Source organism: Centropristis striata, chromosome 20, assembly GCF_030273125.1.
Source record: "Centropristis striata isolate RG_2023a ecotype Rhode Island chromosome 20, C.striata_1.0, whole genome shotgun sequence".
NCBI lineage: Eukaryota > Metazoa > Chordata > Actinopteri > Perciformes > Serranidae > Centropristis > Centropristis striata.
Genome location: NC_081536.1, coordinates 34,902,559 through 34,924,992, shown reverse-complemented (window position 1 = coordinate 34,924,992; position 22,434 = coordinate 34,902,559). Strand labels below are relative to the sequence as shown.

Here is a 22,434-nt window from a genome sequence, read left to right as displayed (position 1 = left end):
AAGAAAGTTCAGATCTTCAGACTGTCAGTGGAACCAGTGGAACCAGTGGAACCAGTCAGACACACGATGGATCCAGAACAACCAGAACCAGAAGAACTCCTTCATCACAGCTCAGTTAGAAAGACACAAAGCATGACACACGCAGTAGTAAACCTGGTGACCTTTGACCTCTCATTCAGTCTGCTGAACATTTTAAACCAGCTTCACTAACGTTACCTTGCTGCAGCAGCTCCCAGATATGTATATATAAATATATATATATATATATATATATTTATATATATATATATATATATATATATATATAGATTAAAGATGGAGAACGTGCCGTAAAGCAGAATGGTTCTGTACGGATTATTTAGAGAGAACAGAAGGTGTTTCTGGTCTGGTTCAGGGTTCGGCAGCCTTTATGAGCTAAAGAGACACTTTGGCCGAAAAAAGGTAAAAAACTTTGTAACGGAGCCACAAACCTTATTTCAAGCTTAACAAAGAGGATAAAACAGTCTAAACCAGCCTAGCAGCTTCACTAACAGGTCACAATGAGCAATAATCAATATGATTTTGACAGAAAGCAGAGAGAACCAAAGTGCTAATGAAAGGCTGGACAGAACAGAAAGAACAGAAAGAACAGAAAGAACAGAAAGCTCTCCAAGCGGGAAACTAAAACTAGACTTGAAGTTGGTGAACATGTCGAGGTGAAGGTGGCGTAGACTTCCGTACGCTATGATGCACATTTAAGTTGACCAAAAAGAAAAAAAAATGTTTTGATGCCGTATATAAGCAAGTCATTCAGTCTAAATGTTTTGGTCCCACTGCAGACGGCCTGAAGAGCCTCCTGAGGCCCGTTTACACCAGGACGCTCGCGGGTGAAAACAACAAAACATTTTATGTGAAGTGCCTTTCGTTTAGACGGTGACGGCGTTTTTGGGGCTTAAAGACGCAAAAATCTGAAACCACCCTCCAAAGTGTAAAAGTTAGATCCTCTCCTCCGTAGCGTGTCGTCTACACTGACAAGACACAAAACTCTGATCTGATCTGCTCACGTCACGTATGTGTTTACGTCACATACATGCTCCAGGACAGGAAATAAAGAAACGTGGGATTATTTCCATGGTGGGACCTTCAAGCTGCTCTGGCAGCTCTAATAAACTTACAGGAGTCTTTCCACCAAATGTCCAGGATATGTACAGATAGTATTAGTGAACAGAGAAGGATCTGGAATTACCTCCATCACATTCTGGATGCAGCGATTGGTGGGAGGAGCCAGACGGCTGTGAACGAGACCTGGGAGATCTAGTGATGGAGGAGAACTTTGTGGAAGGAGGAGTAATGGCCACAAAAAGACACAAAATGACAAAAAAAGACACAAATTGACCAAAAAAAGATGCAAAATAACCAAAAAAAGAGATGCAAAATGGCAAAATAAAGACAAAAATTGACCACAACAAGACAAACTGACAAAAAAGACACAAATTGACAAAATAAAGACATAAAAATAACACAAATTGACCAAAAAAGACACAAAAAGACTAAAAACCAGCCAGACGGCTTTGGAGGAGACCTGGGAGATCTAGTGATGGAGGAGAACTTTGTGGAAGGAGGAGTAATGGACAAAAAATGACAAAAAAAGACACAAATTGACCAAAAAAGATGCAAAATAACCAAAAAAAGAGATGCAAAATGGCAAAATAAAGACAAAAATTGACCACAAAAAGACAAACTGACAAAAAAGACACAAAATGACCCAAAATGTGCAAAATGGCCAAAAAAAAGACAATTATTGACCACAAAATGACAAAAAAAAAACACAAAATGACAAAAAAAACACAAAAAGACTAAAAACCAGCCAGACGGCTTTGGAGGAGACCTGGGAGATCTAGTGATGGAGGAGAACTTTGTGGAAGGAGTAGCTGATGAAAACTTCTGCATGTCCAAAGATGCTCTTATGGCTTTAAGTGATGCCGCCTGGCTGCATACAATCACATTCACACACTTTTGCGTCACCGTATGCAGCAGATTTCCTCCTGAAAACGCTCGTCTAAACGAGGAATAAAAACTGAAGACGAGACGCCACTTTAGGTCTTCTGTTCAGACCGTCACCATGGAAACGGAGCCTAAATGTCATCAGAATAAAGTTGATATGAATGTCTGATGTCCCATAAAGCATTTCATCCAGAAGTCTTGATAAAAACATCTCAACATGTTTATCTGCTGCAGCTGCTGAAGGAAACATCATCACATCTCAGGTGTATATATTATATATTATATATTTATATATATATGTGTGTGTGTGTGTGTGTGTGTGTGTGTGTTGCAGTGGAGCTGACCTGACGGCGTTGGTGAGGGAAGCGTCTGTTAACGCTCTGAGGACTCACCTGAAGACCAGCAGCTCTGCTCCTGGTAACCTGATACTGAGTTTATATTCACCATGGAACCAGAACGAAGGATTAACGGTTCTGGACGGATTAATAATTCATTTATTTATTCTCACTGTTCTGATTTGTAGATTATTTTAAAATAACTTTGATATAAACCTGAAGCTGCTTTAGTGTTATGAGGAGCCACATAATTCATTCCTCCCTCTCACATTAACATTTTACCTCTCACATTAACATTTTACCTCTCACATTAATAATTTTACCTCTCACATTAATAATTTTACCTCACACATTAATAATTTTACCTCTCACATTAACATTTTACCTCTCACATTAACATTTTACCTCTCACATTAACATTTTACCTCTCACATTAACATTTTACCTCTCACATTAATAATTTTACCTCTCACATTAATAATTTTACCTCTCACATTAACATTTTACCTCACATTAATAATTTTACCTCTTACATTAACATTTTACCTCTCACATTAACATTTTACCTCTCACATTGATAATTTTACCTCTCACATTAACATTTTACCTCTTACATTAACATTTTACCTCTCACATTAATAATTTTACCTCTTACATTAACATTTTACCTCTCACATTAATAATTTACCTCACACATTAACAAAGAATGTTCAAATGTTTAACTTTGGTTAATGAACTTCACATTTATGATAAATGTTGCTGGTTGCCCCTCAGGTCAACTTTTCTCCTGATAAATGTTGCTGGTTGCCCCTCAGGTCAACTTTTCTCCTGATAAATGTTGCTGGTTGCCCCTCAGGTCAACTTTTCTCCTGATAAATGTTGCTGGTTGCCCCTCAGGTCAACTTTTCTCCTGATAAATGTTGCTGGTTGCCCCTCAGGTCAACTTTTCTCCTGATAAATGTTGCTGGTTGCCCCTCAGGTCAGCCGTTGTCCTCGGCCGGTGTTGCCGACATCAGAGTCAACAAACAGAACTTCGAGGACGCCTTCAAGAAAGTTCGTCCATCTGTGTCCAAAAAGGTAAAACAGTTTGATCTTTATGGATCAGAACCAGCCAGAACCAGCCAGAACCAGTCAGAACCAGCCAGAACCAGCCAGAACCAGTCAGAACCAGTCAGAACTAGCCAGAACCAGTCAGAACCAGCCAGAACCAGTCAGAACCAGCCAGAACCAGTCAGAACCAGCCAGAACCAGTCAGAACCAGTCAGAACTAGCCAGAACCAGTCAGAACCAGCCAGAGTCCATCCACTGACTCACTGTTACATCAAACACTGAAACACTGGAACTGATATGAGCATGGACTGACTGTGTGTGTGTGTGTGTGTGTGTGTGTGTGTGTGTGTGTGTAGGACCAGAGGATCTACGAGCAGCTCAAAGAGTCTCTGAGCAGATAACGACCGGACCAGAACCAGAACCAGCAGCATCCTCCCTGGGACTTCAGTTATCAGTGAATTATTATTATTATTATCGTGGTTGAACCATAATTTTCATAATAAAAAGTATGTGTAGAAACCAGTCTGTCTATCTACTGTGTGTGTGTGTGTGTGTGTGTGTCTGTGTGTGTGTGCTATGACAATTTTTCACAATAATGTATATACTAGTATGTTGTCAAATATGTAAAATGCCTAAAAGTGCTTAAAATGTGTCGTTTACAGTCTGTTGATACATGTTAGAGCATAATGTGGCCAGAAATGACAAAACATTTTATTATGGGATGTCAAAAATGACCTCCTCAAAAAAAAAAAAGATACTTTAGCATGTTGATTTTTAGTCTAAAATTGGTTACATTTTAAAATGTTTTTTAAAAAAATTGTTTTTTTAATTGGTCAATTATTGTCTGTTGATACATAAAGCAGCATAATATGGCCATTAATAACAGAAAAACACAATATGGGATTTAAAAAAATGACCCCTCTAAAAAAAAGTGATTATTTTACTTGACTTTTTCCCTCAGAAATGTTTTCAGGACAACACTATGGTCTCAATCACTAGTAAACAATCTGATGTCAATAGTTCTAATAATGGCCCCATTTAGAAGAAAATAGAAGATAAAGAATCATATGATTTGGGGCGGGGCTACCTTTGATTGACAGGTGGCGTTAAAATAACGTTATAAAATTACCAAAAATTAAAAAACACTAAACCTCCTTTTTTAATATCTATATGTCTTTTGTGGTATTTTTAACATGTTTTTTTTGTAACTTTGTGCCTTTTTTTTTGACAATTTAGTGTCTTTTTGTAATTTCACATCTTTTTTTACATTTTTTTTTTGGTCTCTTGACTTTTTTTTGCTAATTCTGTCTTTTTATATCATTTTACATCTTTTTTAAAAATGTCTTCCTGGATGTTCTGCTGGGAAACATTTAAGGTTTATTGTTGGTCATTTTATGTCATTTCACGTTTAAAAAAAAAATCCTTTTACATATTTCTAAATGGTAATTTTACGTTTTCTTTTTTACGTCTCCTGGGTGAAAGTCCTGGGGTTGTTTGTTCTCAAAGAGTTTCACGGCAACGTGTCAATAAAGTTATATATAACGTAATATAGATATAAAAAAGGAGGTTTAGCGGTTTGGAACTTTGATCCTTTGACTGTATTTTCACTTAATGACAGTTTATTTGAACGTTTTGTTCATTAAATGTCTTGTTCAGCGTTTGTTGGACTAACAGACACTCCAAGGAGTCGCTGCTCAGTTTACTGAGGTCACTAACAACATTTAAACTAGCATCAGCTAATGCTAACAGCTAATGCTAACATGAGTGAGCTAGGTTGAGGTGTAGAGGCTGTAGTCAGAGATCAGATCCCTCTCCTCCATATGGTCTGATCCCCGGATCAGAACCAAGAGTGGAACGCTGACCTGAAGCTTCCAACGGGACACAAACCAACCACACGCCACTACAAACACTATTTATATAATATATATTAGAGCATAATATGGCCAGAAATAAAAGGAAAACACCAGATTATGGGATGTCAAAAAATGACCACCTCCAAAAAAAAAAGTCATGCAGTATAGTATGTCGTTTGTCAAGAAATGGTCAGATTCTAAAAAGCCTATAAATGCTTCAAATGGGTCAATTATAGTATGTTGATATGTGGTAGTATAGTTTTTACAAAAAATAATGAAAAAACACCAAATTATGGGAAGTCCAAAAATGACCGTTAAAAAAAACCCATCTTACTATGTTTACGGTACGATTTGTCAAAAATTGTCAAATTTTAAAATGCAAGAAATGGTGCTGATTATAGTCTGTTTGTACATGTCGTATTATAGTTTTTCCAAAAATGACTCCCTGAAAAAAAAAGTTATTATAGTATGTTGATTTGTCAAAACTGATCAAATTTCAAAACGTGTAAAAATGCCTAAAATTTGTAAATTTTCTAGTCTGTTGATACATTTCAGAGCACAATATGGCCATTAGTAACAGACAAACAACATATTATGGGATGTCAAAAATGACTCCGTCAAAGAAAAGTCACTGTAGCATGTCGATATTTTCAAGATATTTTTGGTCATTTTTAAGACTTTATTGCAAGGACAAAACAAGAGAATTGATAAAAGACGTTTATTTTTAGAAATTCAGACACTATTTCAGAGAGAAATAGTAAAAAAGGACAAACATGGATTATAAAGTTGTGGGGATGACAGAAAGTGCAGTTTTATTGAAGACAAACTTTCCTAAAGGTCTAAAACAAGAAGCACACACAAGTATTTACAGGATGTGATGACGTGTCGGAGGTGTGTTACATGTTGCTGATGGAGGCAGCAGGCAGAGTGGATTTATCCAGGTCACTGAAGTACGGGTGGCTCATGGCCTCCCGGGCCGAGATCCTCTTAGGGGGGTTATAGGTCAACATGTCCTGCAGCAGGAGACAACACAGGTCACTAGGAGACACTCGGGCTTAAAGACAACACAGGTCACTAGGAGACACTCGGGCTTAAAGACAACACAGGTCACTAGGAGACACTCGGGCTTAAAGACAACACAGGTCACTAGGAGAACTCAATTCTGCTCAATATTAATGTAATCGCTTTATAAAATACAGTGAATTATCTGGTTTTGAGCTGCTGCTGATGAGAATACATGTAATGATCAGACTGTTAATGTGGAGTAAATCAAATATAGCAGTTAAAAGTAGTAAATACTCCAATCACTAACATTTATTTTAAACTCAACTGTAAATGTCCTTTAGCAAGGTGTTTATGTGTTATAAAGCTTGTTTTTCATGTTTGTATATTTTCTAGGTGTTTTACAATGTTGTGATGCTTTTATTTTGAAAAGGTGCCATCCAGTGTGAAACGGGGTGCTTTTATTTTTGAAAAGGTAGTGACAGGAAATAACAGGTGGAACGGTAAAATAAAAAACGAGTGCATTGTAATTCATCTAAAGTTGATATAAAGTATAGATAGATATACTTTATTTATCCCAAGCTCGGAAATTACAGTATCTAAAGGCTTCTATAGTGACTGACAGGAAACAAGGTTAGTTAAAGTTGATTGATTCTCTCATATATATATATTTGTTGTTTCTCTATAGTAAAAGTGCTTGTTAGCTCCAGTGCTAATGCTAATGTTTGTATTTTCTCTATAGTAAAAGTGCTTGTTAGCTCCAGTGCTAATGCTAATGTTTGTATTTTCTCTATAGTAAAAGTGCTTGTTAGCTCCAGTGCTAATGCTAATGTTTGTTTTTCCTGGGTCTGATGGTTGTTGTCTTACCGCCAGCAGGTCCAGGCCGTTCTTGTCCAGGTTCTTCACCATAGACGAAAGGTTCCCAGACTTCCACTTAGGGAACGTGTTCTTGTAGTCAGGAAGACTCTCCACGTCAGGCCACACGTCGTTGTTGGGGGTTCCTAGAGTCCTGCAGCACACACACACACACACAGGATGGTTGAGGACCTTCAGGTCTCAGTATTGATTATCGATCAGACAGACGAAGGACTGGGCGTTTACACTCGAGACGCAATAACTCATCAATAATCCATTAATGGGCCTTAGTCCCGTCACAATGACACTTTTATTAGGACGATATATTTCCCCAGAAACTATCCTGATAAACGATAGAATCGTTGTATTGATGTTTTAGTTTTATAACCATAAATAGAACAACAACAACAATAATAATAAGTTCATCCTTTAATATTCTCCAGATTTAAAAATTCATTGTTGTTAAATACTGGAATTGAAATGTGGAAAACAAATATTAAAATATTCTAGATAAATAAAACATGAATAAACAAACAACCAAAACAAATAAAATAGACTCTCAGAGATAAGTATTATATTATTTTATTATTAAAATAACATATAAACAGCTGAATGGCTGCTTGGGAAATAGTTCATAGTTTTTAAAACCAGCAGTTCGTTCTGCCTGTCAATCATTTACAGTTTTACTTTAAAACACACAAAGTCACATGTAAACAATATATTGAGTCCAGAAAAAAAACAATCAGGTCCATTTTCATATATTGAACGATAAGTTGATATAGTAATTATGGTGACAGGCCGAGTGATCGTTAAGATTTTGCTGAGCTGAGAATTCTGTTGATAAAGCTTCAGTTTGAAAACTGAAAGCCACAATAATAATAATAATGATAATATAGTTTCAGAGGCCCTCCTCAGCCCTTTCCAAGGATAAATATTGCAGAAGTTCAGACCAACAGTTTAGTGGCTTTCTGTCCTCAGTGCGTCTTCAACAACCACATAGAAAAACATCTTGGAAAAGTCCCTTTACAACATCTAATGAAATAAATATTTTGTTTTTCAGACTGGTTTACTACTATTTTATATGTGTACAAATGCCTTTGGTAAAATTAAGCTTAAAAATAAAGAGTTTCTCTTTAAAGTCAAAAGGAAAAAACTCGTACTCTATTTGTTCTGTGATACGTTCAGATTTTTATTTGAAAGACAGAAACGCTTAATATCTTCTTGAATCTTCAGTTACTGTATAAAAGATGAAGGAATCAGATTCCAGCTGTTTATCATGAATAGGACATATAATGTTCTAAGATTAACACTGAAAAATCTTATCTCCTTAGAATTAATAAGCTTTTGTTGTCTATCGTCAAGTAAAATCTAAATATTTAATATAATGTTCACAGTACAAATTAAAGAAAATATAAAACATGTGAGAGAAACTATGTTAGTGGATCAAACCTTGCTAGCATGAATCACTGAGTTTAATTTGATCCAAAACTTATTTTAACACAAAACAATGAAATATGAAGATTAGTGTGAAAACTAACCTCATGTCTGACATTTTAAGACCATAATGACACAATTTAAGAGCCATTTCACATCCATGCTGGCAAAAAAAGTAGAAAAGACATGAAGGGAAATCAGAGGCCTGGAAATACTGAAAAACTATCTGGATTTATTCACAGCTCTTCACATTAGTACTAGTGTAACTGTGTATTTTGATAGAATAAGATTCTATCAAAACTTCACATTAACCACTAATATAAATGATCATATCACACTAATTAATTAAATGGTGTCAAACTAAAGTCGAACTTCTTATCCTTCAAACCGTATATTGTTTAAGCGTGTATGTTAGCCTCGCTAACGCTGCCAGTTAGAATAAAAAACAATAAAACAACGAGCTGCTGAGTTTTTGGGGTAAACTGGATGTTTCTGGGTACTTCTGTCCTTCACAATAAAATACAGATGACTTTAAGATCGTTGCTGAGCGTTCTTACTGCTTTCTCTCATCACAGTGACTCTCATGTTGTAATTATTCATGTAAATCTACATTTACATGAATGAAATTTGACATGTAGATTGTGTAATAAGTATAAATCAGTTATCGTCCACTGGTGGTGGAGATCTGATTATAAATGTTAGAACACCAGAGAGTGGATCATTACAGCTGTTCCCATCATGGAAACAGTCTCCGTATTCTGTTATAGCCTCATCAAAACATTTAGAGCGAGACTGAAGTTAAAGCATTTGTTTTGTTGTTTTAAGTAACATTAATACATTAATACCTTTTAAAACTTGCATTGAAGTATTTTAAGAGAATTGTAGACATTTAAGGCCTTCATTTCAAATGGTTGGCTGTCTGTGGGCTCTTTAAACGTCATTAAACGTCTAAAATCCAGAGTCTGGCTCATCAACGTGGAGGCACTCAGTGAAATAGGAAATATTATAAAAGTCAAAATACACACATGCATCCTTTCATTTCCATCCCACTGAAGTAAAGAAAGCAGTAGTGAACCATCTTCCACTAGGATTTACTCTCTAAGCTTCATGTGTTTGTGTTTCTACCTGAAGATCCTGAAGAGCTGGTCTATCTCAGAGTCTCCGTGGAACAGAGGCTTCTTAGTGGCCAGCTCCGCAAAGATGGTGCCGGTGCTCCACACGTCCACCGGGGTGGAGTAGCGGGGGGACCCCAGGAGGACCTCAGGGGCCCGGTACCACAGTGTCACAACCTGACAACACACACACATTCATTCAGCTCATTGAATCACCATGACGCTGCAGCAGAGGCCCAGCAGTGAGGAGGCTCACCTCGTGGGTGTAGACCCTCACAGGGACCCCGAAGGCCCGGGCCAGGCCGAAGTCGGCCAGTTTGATGACTCCTTTGTTGTCGATCAGGAGGTTCTGGGGCTTCAGGTCCCGGTGGAGAACTCGACGACAGTGACAGAAGTAAATACCCTCCAGGATCTGGTACAGGTAGCTCTGACAGGAGGAGGAACAGGTTTAGAGACGTGGAACTAAACAGGAGGAGATTATAAACATTAGTGAGTGTTTATAGAGCCACAGCAGGCTTCACGTGGATAGAATAGGGGTTAGGGTTGTCAAAAGTATCGATACTCAAAAAAGTATAGATACTAAAACGTTGTACCCTGATACGATACTCATTTTAAAAAGTATCTATACCCTTAAGCATACACCTCAAAATATTGTTCTAATTGTCATTGTTTATTGTATTTATTTATTTTCTGCACTACCTCAGACCTGAAGCTTGTTATCATAGCTGCAGTTTCTTTTTGCACAACTGTTTTTATTATAAATATTTAACCTGTGGCTCTGTTAATCTTAACATGTTGCATTTTTCTTGTTAATAAAAATATTTCTGTTAAATTTTGGGGTCTTTGTTTTTATCCTGGTGGTATCAAAATGGTATCGAGTATCGAATATTTTCCTGAGTATCGGTATCCAGTTGAAAATTTTAGTAGCGTGACGACCCTTATAGGGGTCACAGTTTAAATTATGGAATCAGCTTCCAATTCCAATTACCACAAAAACAAAAGCAGGACTGGCAAAAAAACTACATCTGAACATATATCTTCCCAGGGTAAATATAGAAATACTTAATACACGACAACAATCTTCAACTGCAGCTGCAAACTTATCTTCAGTGTTGGAGGAATCTAATTATAAAGTAACTGATTACGGTATTTTTTTTTTTTTTTACTTGTCTAGTTGGTACCTCTACCAGGAGTGGTACGTCTACCAGGTGTGGTACGTCTACCAGGTGTGGTACGTCTACCAGGAGTGGTACCTCTACCAGGTGTGGTACCTCTACCAGGTGTGGTACCTCTACCAGGAGTGGTACGTCTACCAGGAGTGGTACGTCTACCAGGTGTGGTACGTCTACCAGGTGTGGTACCTCTACCAGGAGTGGTACCTCTACCAGGAGTGGTACCTCTACCAGGAGTGGTACCTCTACCAGGAGTGGTACGTCTACCAGGTGTGGTACCTCTACCAGGAGTGGTACGTCTACCAGGTGTGGTACGTCTACCAGGTGTGGTACCTCTACCATGAGTGGTACCTCTACCATGAGTGGTACCTCTACCAGGAGTGGTACGTCTACCAGGTGTGGTACGTCTACCAGGTGTGGTACCTCTACCAGGAGTGGTACCTCTACCAGGAGTGGTACCTCTACCAGGTGTGGTACCTCTACCAGGAGTGGTACGTCTACCAGGTGTGGCACCTCTACCAGGAGTGGCACCTCTACCAGGAGTGGTACGTCTACCAGGTGTGGTACCTCTACCAGGAGTGGTACGTCTACCAAGTGTGCCACCAGGACGCCCCTGTTATCTCATTGTTGTGTGTTGTGTTGTAAAGAGAGAACACACCACTTCTCCACCGCTACACTCAGCAGTCTTCTCTACGAAGGTTCAAAATGAATAAATGAAGAATTTCAAGCATTTAATCCAAAATCACAGCACTTTTCAAACCTTGAAATTCAACATTAAAATTCAAGCATTTTCAAGGATTTCAAGCACCTGTAGGAAGGGTGTTTATTAAAAGAGAGGGTACCTTGACCAGCATGGGGTCCATGTACTGCTTATTAATAGAGGGTACCTTGACCAGCATGGGGTCCATGTACTGCTTATTAATAGAGGGTACCTTGACCAGCATGGGGTCCATGTACTGTTTATTAATAGAGGGTACCTTGACCAGCATGGGGTCCATGTACTGCTTATTAATAGAGGGTACCTTGACCAGCATGGGGTCCATGTACTGCTTATTAATAGAGGGTACCTTGACCAGCATGGGGTCCATGTACTGCTTATTAATAGAGGGTACCTTGACCAGCATGGGGTCCATGTACTGTTTATTAATAGAGGGTACCTTGACCAGCATGGGGTCCATGTACTGCTTATTAATAGAGGGTACCTTGACCAGCATGGGGTCCATGTACTGTTTATTAATAGAGGGTACCTTGACCAGCATGGGGTCCATGTACTGCTTATTAATAGAGGGTACCTTGACCAGCATGGGGTCCATGTACTGTTTATTAATAGAGGGTACCTAGACCAGCATGGGGTCCATGTACTGCTTATTAATAGAGGGTACCTTGACCAGCATGGGGTCCATGTACTGCTTATTAATAGAGGGTACCTTGACCAGCATGGGGTCCTTGTACTGTTTATTAATAGAGGGTACCTTGACCAGCATGGGGTCCATGTACTGTTTATTAATAGAGGGTACCTTGACCAGCATGGGGTCCATGTACTGTTTATTAATAGAGGGTACCTTGACCAGCATGGGGTCCATGTACTGTTTATTAATAGAGGGTACCTTGACCAGCATGGGGTCCTTGTACTGTTTATTAATAGAGGGTACCTTGACCAGCATGGGGTCCTTGTAGTGCTTATTAATAGAGGGTACCTTGACCAGCATGGGGTCCATGTACTGTCCAGACGGGATGGAGTCCAGGTACTTCTTCAGGTCCATGGACAGGAACTCAAAGATGAGGTAGAGACGAGACTCCTGCATCAGGACGTCCAGGAGTCTGGGACACAGAGAGACGGGGACGGGTCAGTCCAGACATTTACATCCTGATCTTAAAGGTCTGGATGGAGGTTCAGACTGGAAGCTGCTAAAATTAACCATTAACCCACTTCACACATTTTACTACATTCATCTCTATGCTTTTCATGTGTTGATCATTCTGGCTGTGTTCCGGCTTGAGACATGATTTTTTGCAGGAACTTTTCTTTTTAGTAAAATGTTTGAAAACCATTGTCATTAACCCTTTCATGTCTTTTATACTCCACTGGTGCATCTGGCTGATTCTCATGAAAATGGTGCAGCTCATAGCAAAAATACAAGAGCATTGAATACAGATTTTCTTTGACCCTTAATAACATAAACAATCTAAAGTCACTGTTTAATATGAATTTATAATCTATTTTAAACATTTTAAGGTATTTGACATTTTTAGAGACACTGAGCAAAATTCATCACGTAACAATTTTTTTAAATAGAAAAAACAACAACAAAAGGTTTTTTTTCCTTTGTCAAGCACTTAAATATGCTCCAAGGTACCTGGTATCACCAACATATATTTTATTAAAATATACACATTTTAATGCAAACCATTATCAAATCTATCATTACCGTAACATTTAACCATTTTTTTATTATCAATTTTCATTCAGATTTCGTTCTTTATACATTGTTAAAAACCATTATGTTTGATTATATTCAGATAAATTATACATTTTTAAACAAAGGTGTATTTATTTTTTATAAAGGTTACTAAATATTTATTGTATACAAGTGTGGGGAAACCATGACATTTTTATCTGGATGTATTACAGTAATGGATTTGTAAATCAAAAATATGTTTAAAAATATTATTTTAGCAAAAAACAATGAATTGTGCCTCATTGTGAGATTTGTAAGAACAAACTTAAGACTCATCTTTTTAATTTGGCTTTTACTTGAACCATTTTTAAAGATTTTTCTGCTCATGCGGAAGGGTTAAAATTCTGAAGATGATTTGAACAAGTCTGAAGTTGTTTCAGAGATTAAGAAAGAAAGAAAAATCTGAAATATTGATGTCTGGTGATTTAATAGCAGTTTTTCTGTCCATGGATGTTTTTGGCTACAAAACGTCACCAGAGGGCAGTAATGGAGTAGAATAGACATGGAAGGGTTAATGACAAGGGCTTTCAAAAAATGTACTAAAAAACTGCAAAAATGTCTCACGCCTCAAGTATGATCAACAACTGAAAAAAAAGAGAAAAATGTAAAAAAAAAAACACCTGAAGAGGGCAGAAGGGTTAGAGCAGTGTTGTTCTATCAGACTGTTACTGTGACCAAAAAAAGACACAAATGCACCTCAAAAAGACGCAAGTTTACCATAAAAAGTCGCGAAATGACCCCAAAAAGATGCAAAATGACCAAAAAAACCTTCCAAAATGACCCCAAAAAGATGCAAAATGACCAAAAAAACCTTCCAAAATGACCCCAAAAAGATGCAAAATGACCAAAAACAAGACGCAAAATGGCCAAGAAAAAGACAGAAATTGACCTCAAAAAAGACACAAAATTGCAAAAATAAATAAATAAAAGAGGGACAAATTGACCTTTGACTTCCTGAAGACTTGTCTCTGTTATTGTGTCCATGTATATGACTCAATAGTTGGTTGATTAAAGGACATGTATGGTATATAAATATATCAGATATGACTTGTGGCCCCCCGTCCCCTGTAGAGACCCTACCGGACTACGTTGGGGTGTTTGAGCTCCTGGAGCAGAGAGACCTCCCTGACGGCGGTGCTGGGGACCCCCTCCTCCTCGCTCTCCAGACGGATCTTCTTCATGGCCACCACCTGCCCCGTGGCCTTGTGTCGGCCCTTATACACCACCCCATAGGTTCCTACGGAGAGCAGCAGTGTTAGAGGCTACAGACACTGTTCAAGTACACACCACCCCATAGGTTCCTATGGAGAGCAGCAGTGTTAGAGGCTACAGACACTGTTCAAGTATAAACCAGGTTATTAAACAGTTGGGACTAGATCTGTCACCATAACACAGTTTTAGGACGATATATTTCCCCAGAAACTATCCTGATAAATAGTATCGTTGTTTTAGTTTTATAAAAATATTAGAACATAATAATAATAATAATAAGTTCATCCTTTAACACAACAATGAATTTATAAATATGGAGAATATCAAACATTGGAATTGAAATGTGGAAAATAAATATTAAAATATCCTAGATAAATAAACAACAACCAAAACAAATAAAATAGACGTTTAGGCTCTGAGATAATCATTATATATTATATTATTATAATAACATAAACAGCTGGAATGGCTGATGGGAAGTCAAGTTTTATCTTCAGTAATTCGTGCTGCCTGTCAAAGATTTACAGCTTCACTTCAAACACAAAGTGGATATATTGAGTCCAGAAAACAACTAGTGTGTCCATTTTACATATTGAACAATAAGTCCATATAGTTATTATGGTGACAGGCATTAATAGTTACACAAACAAACACTTATCAGTTTAAACGTTAAATATATTGACTTTGTTCAGGTGTAATTCAAAGGTTTGGCAAATGATTCAAACTTGTTTTGTTATGGTACCTATAATAATAATAATAATAATAATAAAAACAATAGAAGGGAGCTAAGGACAATAGAACTTTACTACCATTAAGGAATAATCACTAATAATCATGATAGAAATGTGTTTGAATAATAGAGATGACACAAGAAGAGAATAAAACAAACCTTCTCCAACTTTCTCTATCTTCAAGTAGTCTTCCATTATTATCTGAAAGAAAGAGAAGAGGCGCTCAGCTCTACAGTAACTAAGTACTTTTACTCTAGTACTGCACTAAAGTACAGTTTACAGCTACTTGGACTTTACTGGAGTATTTCCATTTAATGTAACTTTATACTTCTACTCCACTACATTTATCTGGCAGCTTCAGTTACTTTACAGCTTGAGATTTAACAATAAAAACATGATAAATATAAAGAGATGAGACCTTTTGATATAAAATAAATAAACATCATCACAGTTAAAATCTTCACATCTTTACTAATTAAGACAGTTTAAATAAATCTATTTTCAGGTCAAGAGTTTATATCATATATTTAGAATATATAAACAATCTGAGTGGATCTATTCTGCATAACGAGTACTTTTACTTTTGATACTTTAAGTACATGTTGATGCTGATACTTTTGTACTTTTACTGCAGTAAGTTTTGAATGCAGGACTTTTACTGTAGTGGAGTCATTTGACAGTGTGTATTAGTACTTTTACTGCAGTAGAGGATGTGAATACTTCTTCCACACTGGTCAGGAGATATTTACCTGCTATATTACCAGAGTCACATCTGAGCTAATGTTAGCAGTGGTGGAAAGTAACTAAGTACATTTACTCTAGTACTGGACTTAAGTAGAACTTTTCAGTACTTATACTTTACTTGAGTATGTCTTTTTTTTATCTAACTGTATACTTCTACTTCACTACATTTATCTGAAAGCTTTAGTTAGTTTACAGGTCGAGATTTAACATGAAATATAAGATAAATATGAAGTGATTAAGCTTGTTTGTATAATAATATATTTATAATATATAAAACTATCTGAGTGGATCCATTCTGCATAACAAATACTTTTACTTTTGTGCTTTAAGTACATTTTGATGCCGATACCTTTGTACTTTTACTTCAGTACACTTACTCAAGTAATAGACTTATGTATAGTTTTGAGGTACTTGTACTTTACTCGAGTATTTCCACACATGTAACTTTATACTTCTACTCCACTACATTTATCTGGCAGCTTTAGTTCCTGTACAGCTCGAGACTTAACACAAAAACATGAGAAATATAAAGAGATGATATAAAATAATCAAACCTCATCACAGGATATTTAGTCTTTACTAGTTAAGAGTTTAAAGAAATATATTTACAGCTCAAGACTTAACATAAACGTAACGGAAAAATGTGATCAATTTAAAATGTTAACACGTTTATATAATAATATATTTGGAACATAATCTGAGTGGGTCAAAAAACTGCCAGTGTCACATTTTTAGTTAACGTTGGCAGTGGTGGAAAGTAACTAAGTACATTATACTTCAGTAAAGTACAAGTACCTCTAAATTAGACTTGAATATTTCCATTTGATGTAACTGTATACTTCTACTCCACTACATTTATCTGACAGATAGATTTACCATAAACAACATTAATCTCATATAAAACTATCTGAGTGGTCCATTCTGTATAACGAGTACTTTTACTTTTGATACTTTAAGTACATTTTCTGATACTTTTGAACTTTTACTGCAGTACAGGATGTGAATACTTCTCCACCACTGGTCAGGAGATATTTACCTGCTATTATTACCACACAGAGATGATTCGCTTCATCCCAGAGTGATATTTGATCTCATTTTTTGATTTTCTGATACTTTTGAACTTTTACTGCAGTAAGTTTTGAACGCATGACTTTTACTGTAGAGGAGTAATTTCACAGTTTTGAGGTATTTGTACTTCACTTCAGTATTTCCATTTGATGTAACTGTATACTTCTACTCCACTACATTTATCTGACAGATAGATTTACCAGATATTTAACATAAACAACATTAATCTCATATAAAACTATCTGAGTGGCTCCATTCTGCAGAACAACAAGTACTTTTACTTTTGATACTTTAAGTACATTTTCTGATACTTTTACTGCAGTACAGGATGTGAATACTTCTCCACCACTGGTCAGGAGATATTTACCTGCTATTATTACCACATAGAGCTGATTAACTTCATCCCAGAGTGATATTTGTCTGATATTAGTGACATTAGTTGTTAAAGTGAAGATAAACACCAACTAACGTTAAGGTTCAACAGGCTGATAGCTCTGTTCATACCGAGGTTAGAATAGTTTGGGATTATTCATTAGTTTTAGTTTTAATTTCGTTGTGAATTTTTGTTTTCAAATTCAGTTAGTTTTTAGAGTGAGTTTTCTAGTTTTAGTTGAGTTTTTATTAGTTTTAGTGTTAGTTTTAGTTTTTTTGTAATGGGCTATGTGTTGGTGCCAGATTCAAAGAGGTCATAATAAATGTTTCCTTTATTTCCTTTGGTTTATCATCTCAGCCCCAATAAGGTTATTAACTGTTTAGTATTGTGGTTCTAGTGTAAACATCCCAGTCTCACTAAACATATTCACCATGTGTTCATGTTCACATAGAAACACTGAATTATCAATGAAAAAAGTTGACAAAAAACGAAAACTAAGGACATTTCCACTACGATTTCAGTTAGTTTTGTAACCACAAAATACAGTTTCAGTTAGTTACCGTTTCTTTTAAAAACTCTAGTTTTTATTTTTATTTCAGTTAACAAAAACGTTTTTTCCATTCTAGTTTCTGTTCTTTGGTTAGTCTTCATTAACTATAATAACTATAATAACTTGGTTCCTGCTGGCTTTACCTCCAGGTGTTCCACTCACCTGTTCACCCAGGTGTCCCTGGTGTCGCAGCAGTACATATAAAAGAGGAAGAGCAGATAAAACAGGAGAAGAAGAGAGTTCTAGCTAGCTAGCCACCGTTAGCTTAGCTCCTGCTAGCTAAACCGTCAGGACTAGCTGCTCCTGCTGCTCTAGGGGCGGTGGAGCCGGTTCTGGTCCAGACCAGGGTCTGTCCGGGTCCAGAACTACCCTGCCAGCTGGTTTAGCTGCTGTTCTCTCTGGTACTAGAGGTGTTGTGTGTGTATTATGTGTGTAAATGTGTGTATTGTGTGTAGATGTTACCTGCTCCGCTGGTGAGTCCGCCGCTGCTGCCGCCGCTCAGAATGACTCTTTTGAATCAGCCGCAGTAAACCAGCGGTTCAAAACGGACCAATCAGAAGGCAGCGACGCTTTTCAAAAACGGCCAATCAGAGAGCGGGGAGCGGTCACGTGGGCTGAGCGGGGAGATAAGGCGCCGAGTCTGTGAAGCTTCTTCAAAACAAAATACTGTAAATAAACGGTTTTATAATAATAATATCATTATTATTATAGCTGTAGCAGAGAGGTGTAACTAGACTTATAGAGGATTTTAAATGACTAAAGTAAGGAGCATGTGCGGCCAGAATACACTTTATTAAGATAAGCTAAACAACAACACCACTTCCGGACGTTTGCCCTTCAAAATAAGATATCAAAAGGAACTTAAATACAATTCTTGTTTTCTTCAGTTTCTTGTTCATTTTAATGTCTGGTTCAACTAAAGGTTCATTTGTTTGGACAAATATAATGATAACAAGAAAAATAGTTGATAAGAGTTTAATTTAAGCTGATATCTAGACATCTACACTCTGTTTTTGGTCAATTTGTATCTGTTTCAATCATTTTGTGTCTTTTTTTGATCATTTTGTGTCTTTTTTGGTCATTTTGTGTCTTTTTTGATCATTTTGTGTCCTTTCTTGGTCATTTTGTGTCTTTTTTAAAATCATTTTGTGTCCTTTTTTGGTAATTTTGTGTCTTTTTTGATCATTTTGTGTCCTTTCTTGGTCATTTTGTGTCTTTTTTGATCATTTTGTGTCTTTTTTGGTCATTTTGTGTCTTTTTTTATCATTTTGTGTCCTTTCTTGGTCATTTTGTGTCTTTTTTGATCATTTTGTGTCCTTTCTTGGTCATTTTGTGTCTTTTTTTAAATCATTTTGTGTCCTTTTTTGGTCATTTTACATCTACTTTAGGTCATGTTGTGTCTTTTGTGTGTGAATGAATTCCCAGTGGTGGCAGGTGGCACCAGTGTGCCCTGGTAGCCGCTAACACCAGTATGAATGTGTGTCTGTCTGTAGTGTAGAGTTTTGGATAAAAGAGATATATAAGTGCCGTCCATTGAGTATTTATTGGCAGTATTTGACTTTAAGATACTCAATGAATAATTGAAATGTTAATCATTTCAGTATTATGTCTGTAGGTGATGGTCAGTGTGGTTAAAACCAATGAACTCTGTATATTAGCTGTAAATAAAGACAGGTGAGAGCTGGCTGAGGTCAGCTGACCTCCAGCTCCAGACCTGGAACCTTTATTCACTTTGAACATAGAAGTTACAACCACAGAGAGAGAATCGTCTAGAAACCAAGAGAAGAGCACAGTCCAAGTGTTGCTTAGTGATTACAGACGATTAATAACATTTAACCCTTACAGTCTGAAGCCTGGACACACCTGGTGGTCCTGGTTCTGGTTCTGGTTCTGTGAGGAGAATCTCAGATCAGCTTCAGTCATCATTCATCCAAACCATTTAAAGGCCCAAAACACTTCCACAGAATAAATAAAAGCTTCTTAGAAATACAGTGAGATGCTGCTGCAGATGGACAAACATCGAAATGAGACTTCAACTTTTTACAGCGTTTTTTACAGCGTTGGATCAGATCCAGGATCAGATCCAGGATCCTCTCTGGTCTCACTTAGCTTATTTATTCACATTGTTTATGCAAAATAAACAAAACGAAAACTGCCATGTTAACATCAGATTAACTAAAAAAGACAAAATGACCAAAAAAGGATAGAAAAAGACTAAAACAATACACAAAATGACAAAAAAACAGATGTAAAAATGACCAAATAAGGACACAAAATGACTAAAAGACACAAAATGACCAAATAAGGATAGAAAAAGGCTAAAAAAGACACAAAATGACCAAAAACAGATGTAAAAATGACCCAAAAAAAGACCAAAAAAGACACAAAATTACCAAAATTAGATGTAAAAATGACCAAAAAAGGACAAAAAAATGATGGAATTAGACACAAATTGAGCATAAATAGAGTCTATTATAAAAATACACTTCAAGAACCAAAAAGAATCCATTGTTTTAATATGACGAAGCAGAGATGTCCTTTAATATCATGTGATAATTCCAGTAGTTTTCATGCACAGTGCAGATGAGTAAATATTGATTTATTTCTTAAAGAGCAGAAAGCGTTTCCTGTACAGAGGGACACTGACGGAGAGGAAACTGATTCAGAACATCAGCTCGTTCTCCAGGAGGAAAATAAAACCTTCAAATAAGAGACAAGAAGAGACGACACGGGGTTAAAGAGCATCAAACCACTGGGACGAACTAGTACTTTAGTCAAGTACTGGACTCAAGTACCATTTAGAGGGACTTGTACTTTACTTGAGTATTTCCATGTTATGTAACTTTATACTTCTACTCCACTACATTTATCTGACAGCTTTAGTTACTGTTCAGGTCCAGATTTAACATGAAAAATATGATCAATTTAAAGTGGTTAAACCTTTTTTAAACCACAGTGTGTATTAGTACTTTTACTGCAGTAAAGGATCTGAATACTTCTTCCTTCTCTGGTCTGGTTGTACCTCAACGACATGACGCCGTCTGACCCCGGGACTTGTCTTCTTCTGACCCTCCCTGGTTCTACTCTGAGAACCTCAGTCACTTAGAACAGAAAGGTGCATGTTTCAGGTGCATTCATCTCTGTGAAGGTGATTCTGGTTGGTTGCACCATGGACGCCACTCAACGTTCCATTGAAATGAGCGACAGAACGACGGCGAGTCTTCAGCAGCGACCTCCTGCTGATCCAACCGAACCAGTCATTACAAACTCTACACTGGCCTTTCAAGAGGAAACACTAGAAAGAGTGTTAATCATCAGACTGGAGTACCGGAGCTGGATGCATTAAGTCCAGAGTTCCTGTTCACACACAGGAAGAACTCATCATGTTCACTGGTCCTTTAACACTGAGATCAATACTGTGTTAGAGAACTGGTTCTCTGATGGCCCACTAGAACCAGCCCTGTGATCTGACACCTAATATCCATGCAAACAGCAAATGATGCTGCAACAGATGACAACTAAAACCAGTCAACATTTATCTGTTATAGTCAGTGAAACACAACAACAAGCATGAACAGTCAGGGAACAATGATCAGACCTCCTTGTTTTCTTCAGTTTCTGGTTCATTTTAATGTCTGGTTCCACTAAAGGTTCATTTGTTTGGACAAATATAATGATAACAACAAAAATATCTGATAAGAGTTTAATTTAAGAGCTGATATCTAGACATTTAACATGGTTTTATTCATAATGATTTTGGTTATTATCAAGAATGTTTCTATGACTGTAGATGTAAAAATGATCAAAAAAGACACAAAATGACAAAAAAAAGACACAAAATGACTAAAAAGACACAAAATGACCAAAACGGATGTAAAAATGATTTTTTTTTTAAAAAGACACAAAATGACCAAAACAGATGTAAAAATTATCAAAAAAGACACAAAATGACTAAAAAAAGACACAAAACGACCAAAAAAAGACACAAAATGACCAAAAAAAGACACAAATTGACCAAAAAAAGACACAAAATGACCAAAACTTCATGTAAAAATTACCAAAGAAGGACAAAAACAATGATCAAAATAGACACAAAATGACCAAAAATAGAGTCTAGATGTCTACATATCAGCTCTTATATTAAACTCTTATCAGCAATTTTTGTTGTTATCATTATATTGTCCAAACAAATGAACCTTTAGTTGAACCAGACATTAAAATGAACAAGAAACTGAAGAAAACAAGGAGGTCAAATCATTTTTTCCATGTCACCACTGTGTCTGATAACTGAGCTAATGCACCAATGTATAGACACAATGCACAGACCTATAGGGAAAAATGTCATATTATATACAATATTATAGCTCTAATCATATACTGACACCATGTGAGAAAAACACTTTGAACATACTGCAACACCAATAAAAGATCAAAAATAAAAACATTGTATATATACAGTACTGAGCGACAGCAGAGAGCTATCACAGATTATCTTTTTAAA

General features: G+C 36.7%; 2 protein-coding genes across 3 annotated transcripts in view; one reads left to right on the top strand and one right to left on the bottom strand.

Annotated features, from left to right (window-relative positions):
• The window catches only part of nvl (nuclear VCP like), a 25,732-nt gene extending 21,893 nt beyond the window's left edge, over positions 1–3,839 (top strand). For both annotated transcript variants that reach the window (XM_059359834.1, XM_059359833.1), the window contains exons 22-24: positions 2,318–2,400; positions 3,298–3,395; positions 3,725–3,839. In XM_059359834.1, the coding sequence (XP_059215817.1) occupies positions 2,318–2,400; positions 3,298–3,395; positions 3,725–3,769 (226 nt within the window). In that variant the 3' untranslated portion in view covers positions 3,770–3,839. The remainder of the gene's footprint in view (positions 1–2,317; positions 2,401–3,297; positions 3,396–3,724) is intronic.
• A 2,085-nt stretch (positions 3,840–5,924) lies between these two features.
• Positions 5,925–15,408, bottom strand: cdk1 (cyclin dependent kinase 1). The gene is made up of 7 exons (XM_059359850.1): positions 15,357–15,408; positions 14,336–14,492; positions 12,494–12,617; positions 9,881–10,051; positions 9,638–9,801; positions 7,091–7,232; positions 5,925–6,234 (listed from the first exon to the last, which is right to left on the bottom strand). The coding sequence occupies exons 1-7, from the start codon at positions 15,391–15,393 to the stop codon at positions 6,118–6,120; spliced, it is 912 nt and encodes a 303-aa protein (XP_059215833.1). The 5' UTR covers positions 15,394–15,408; the 3' UTR covers positions 5,925–6,117.
• Between the last annotated feature and the right edge of the window lie 7,026 nt (positions 15,409–22,434).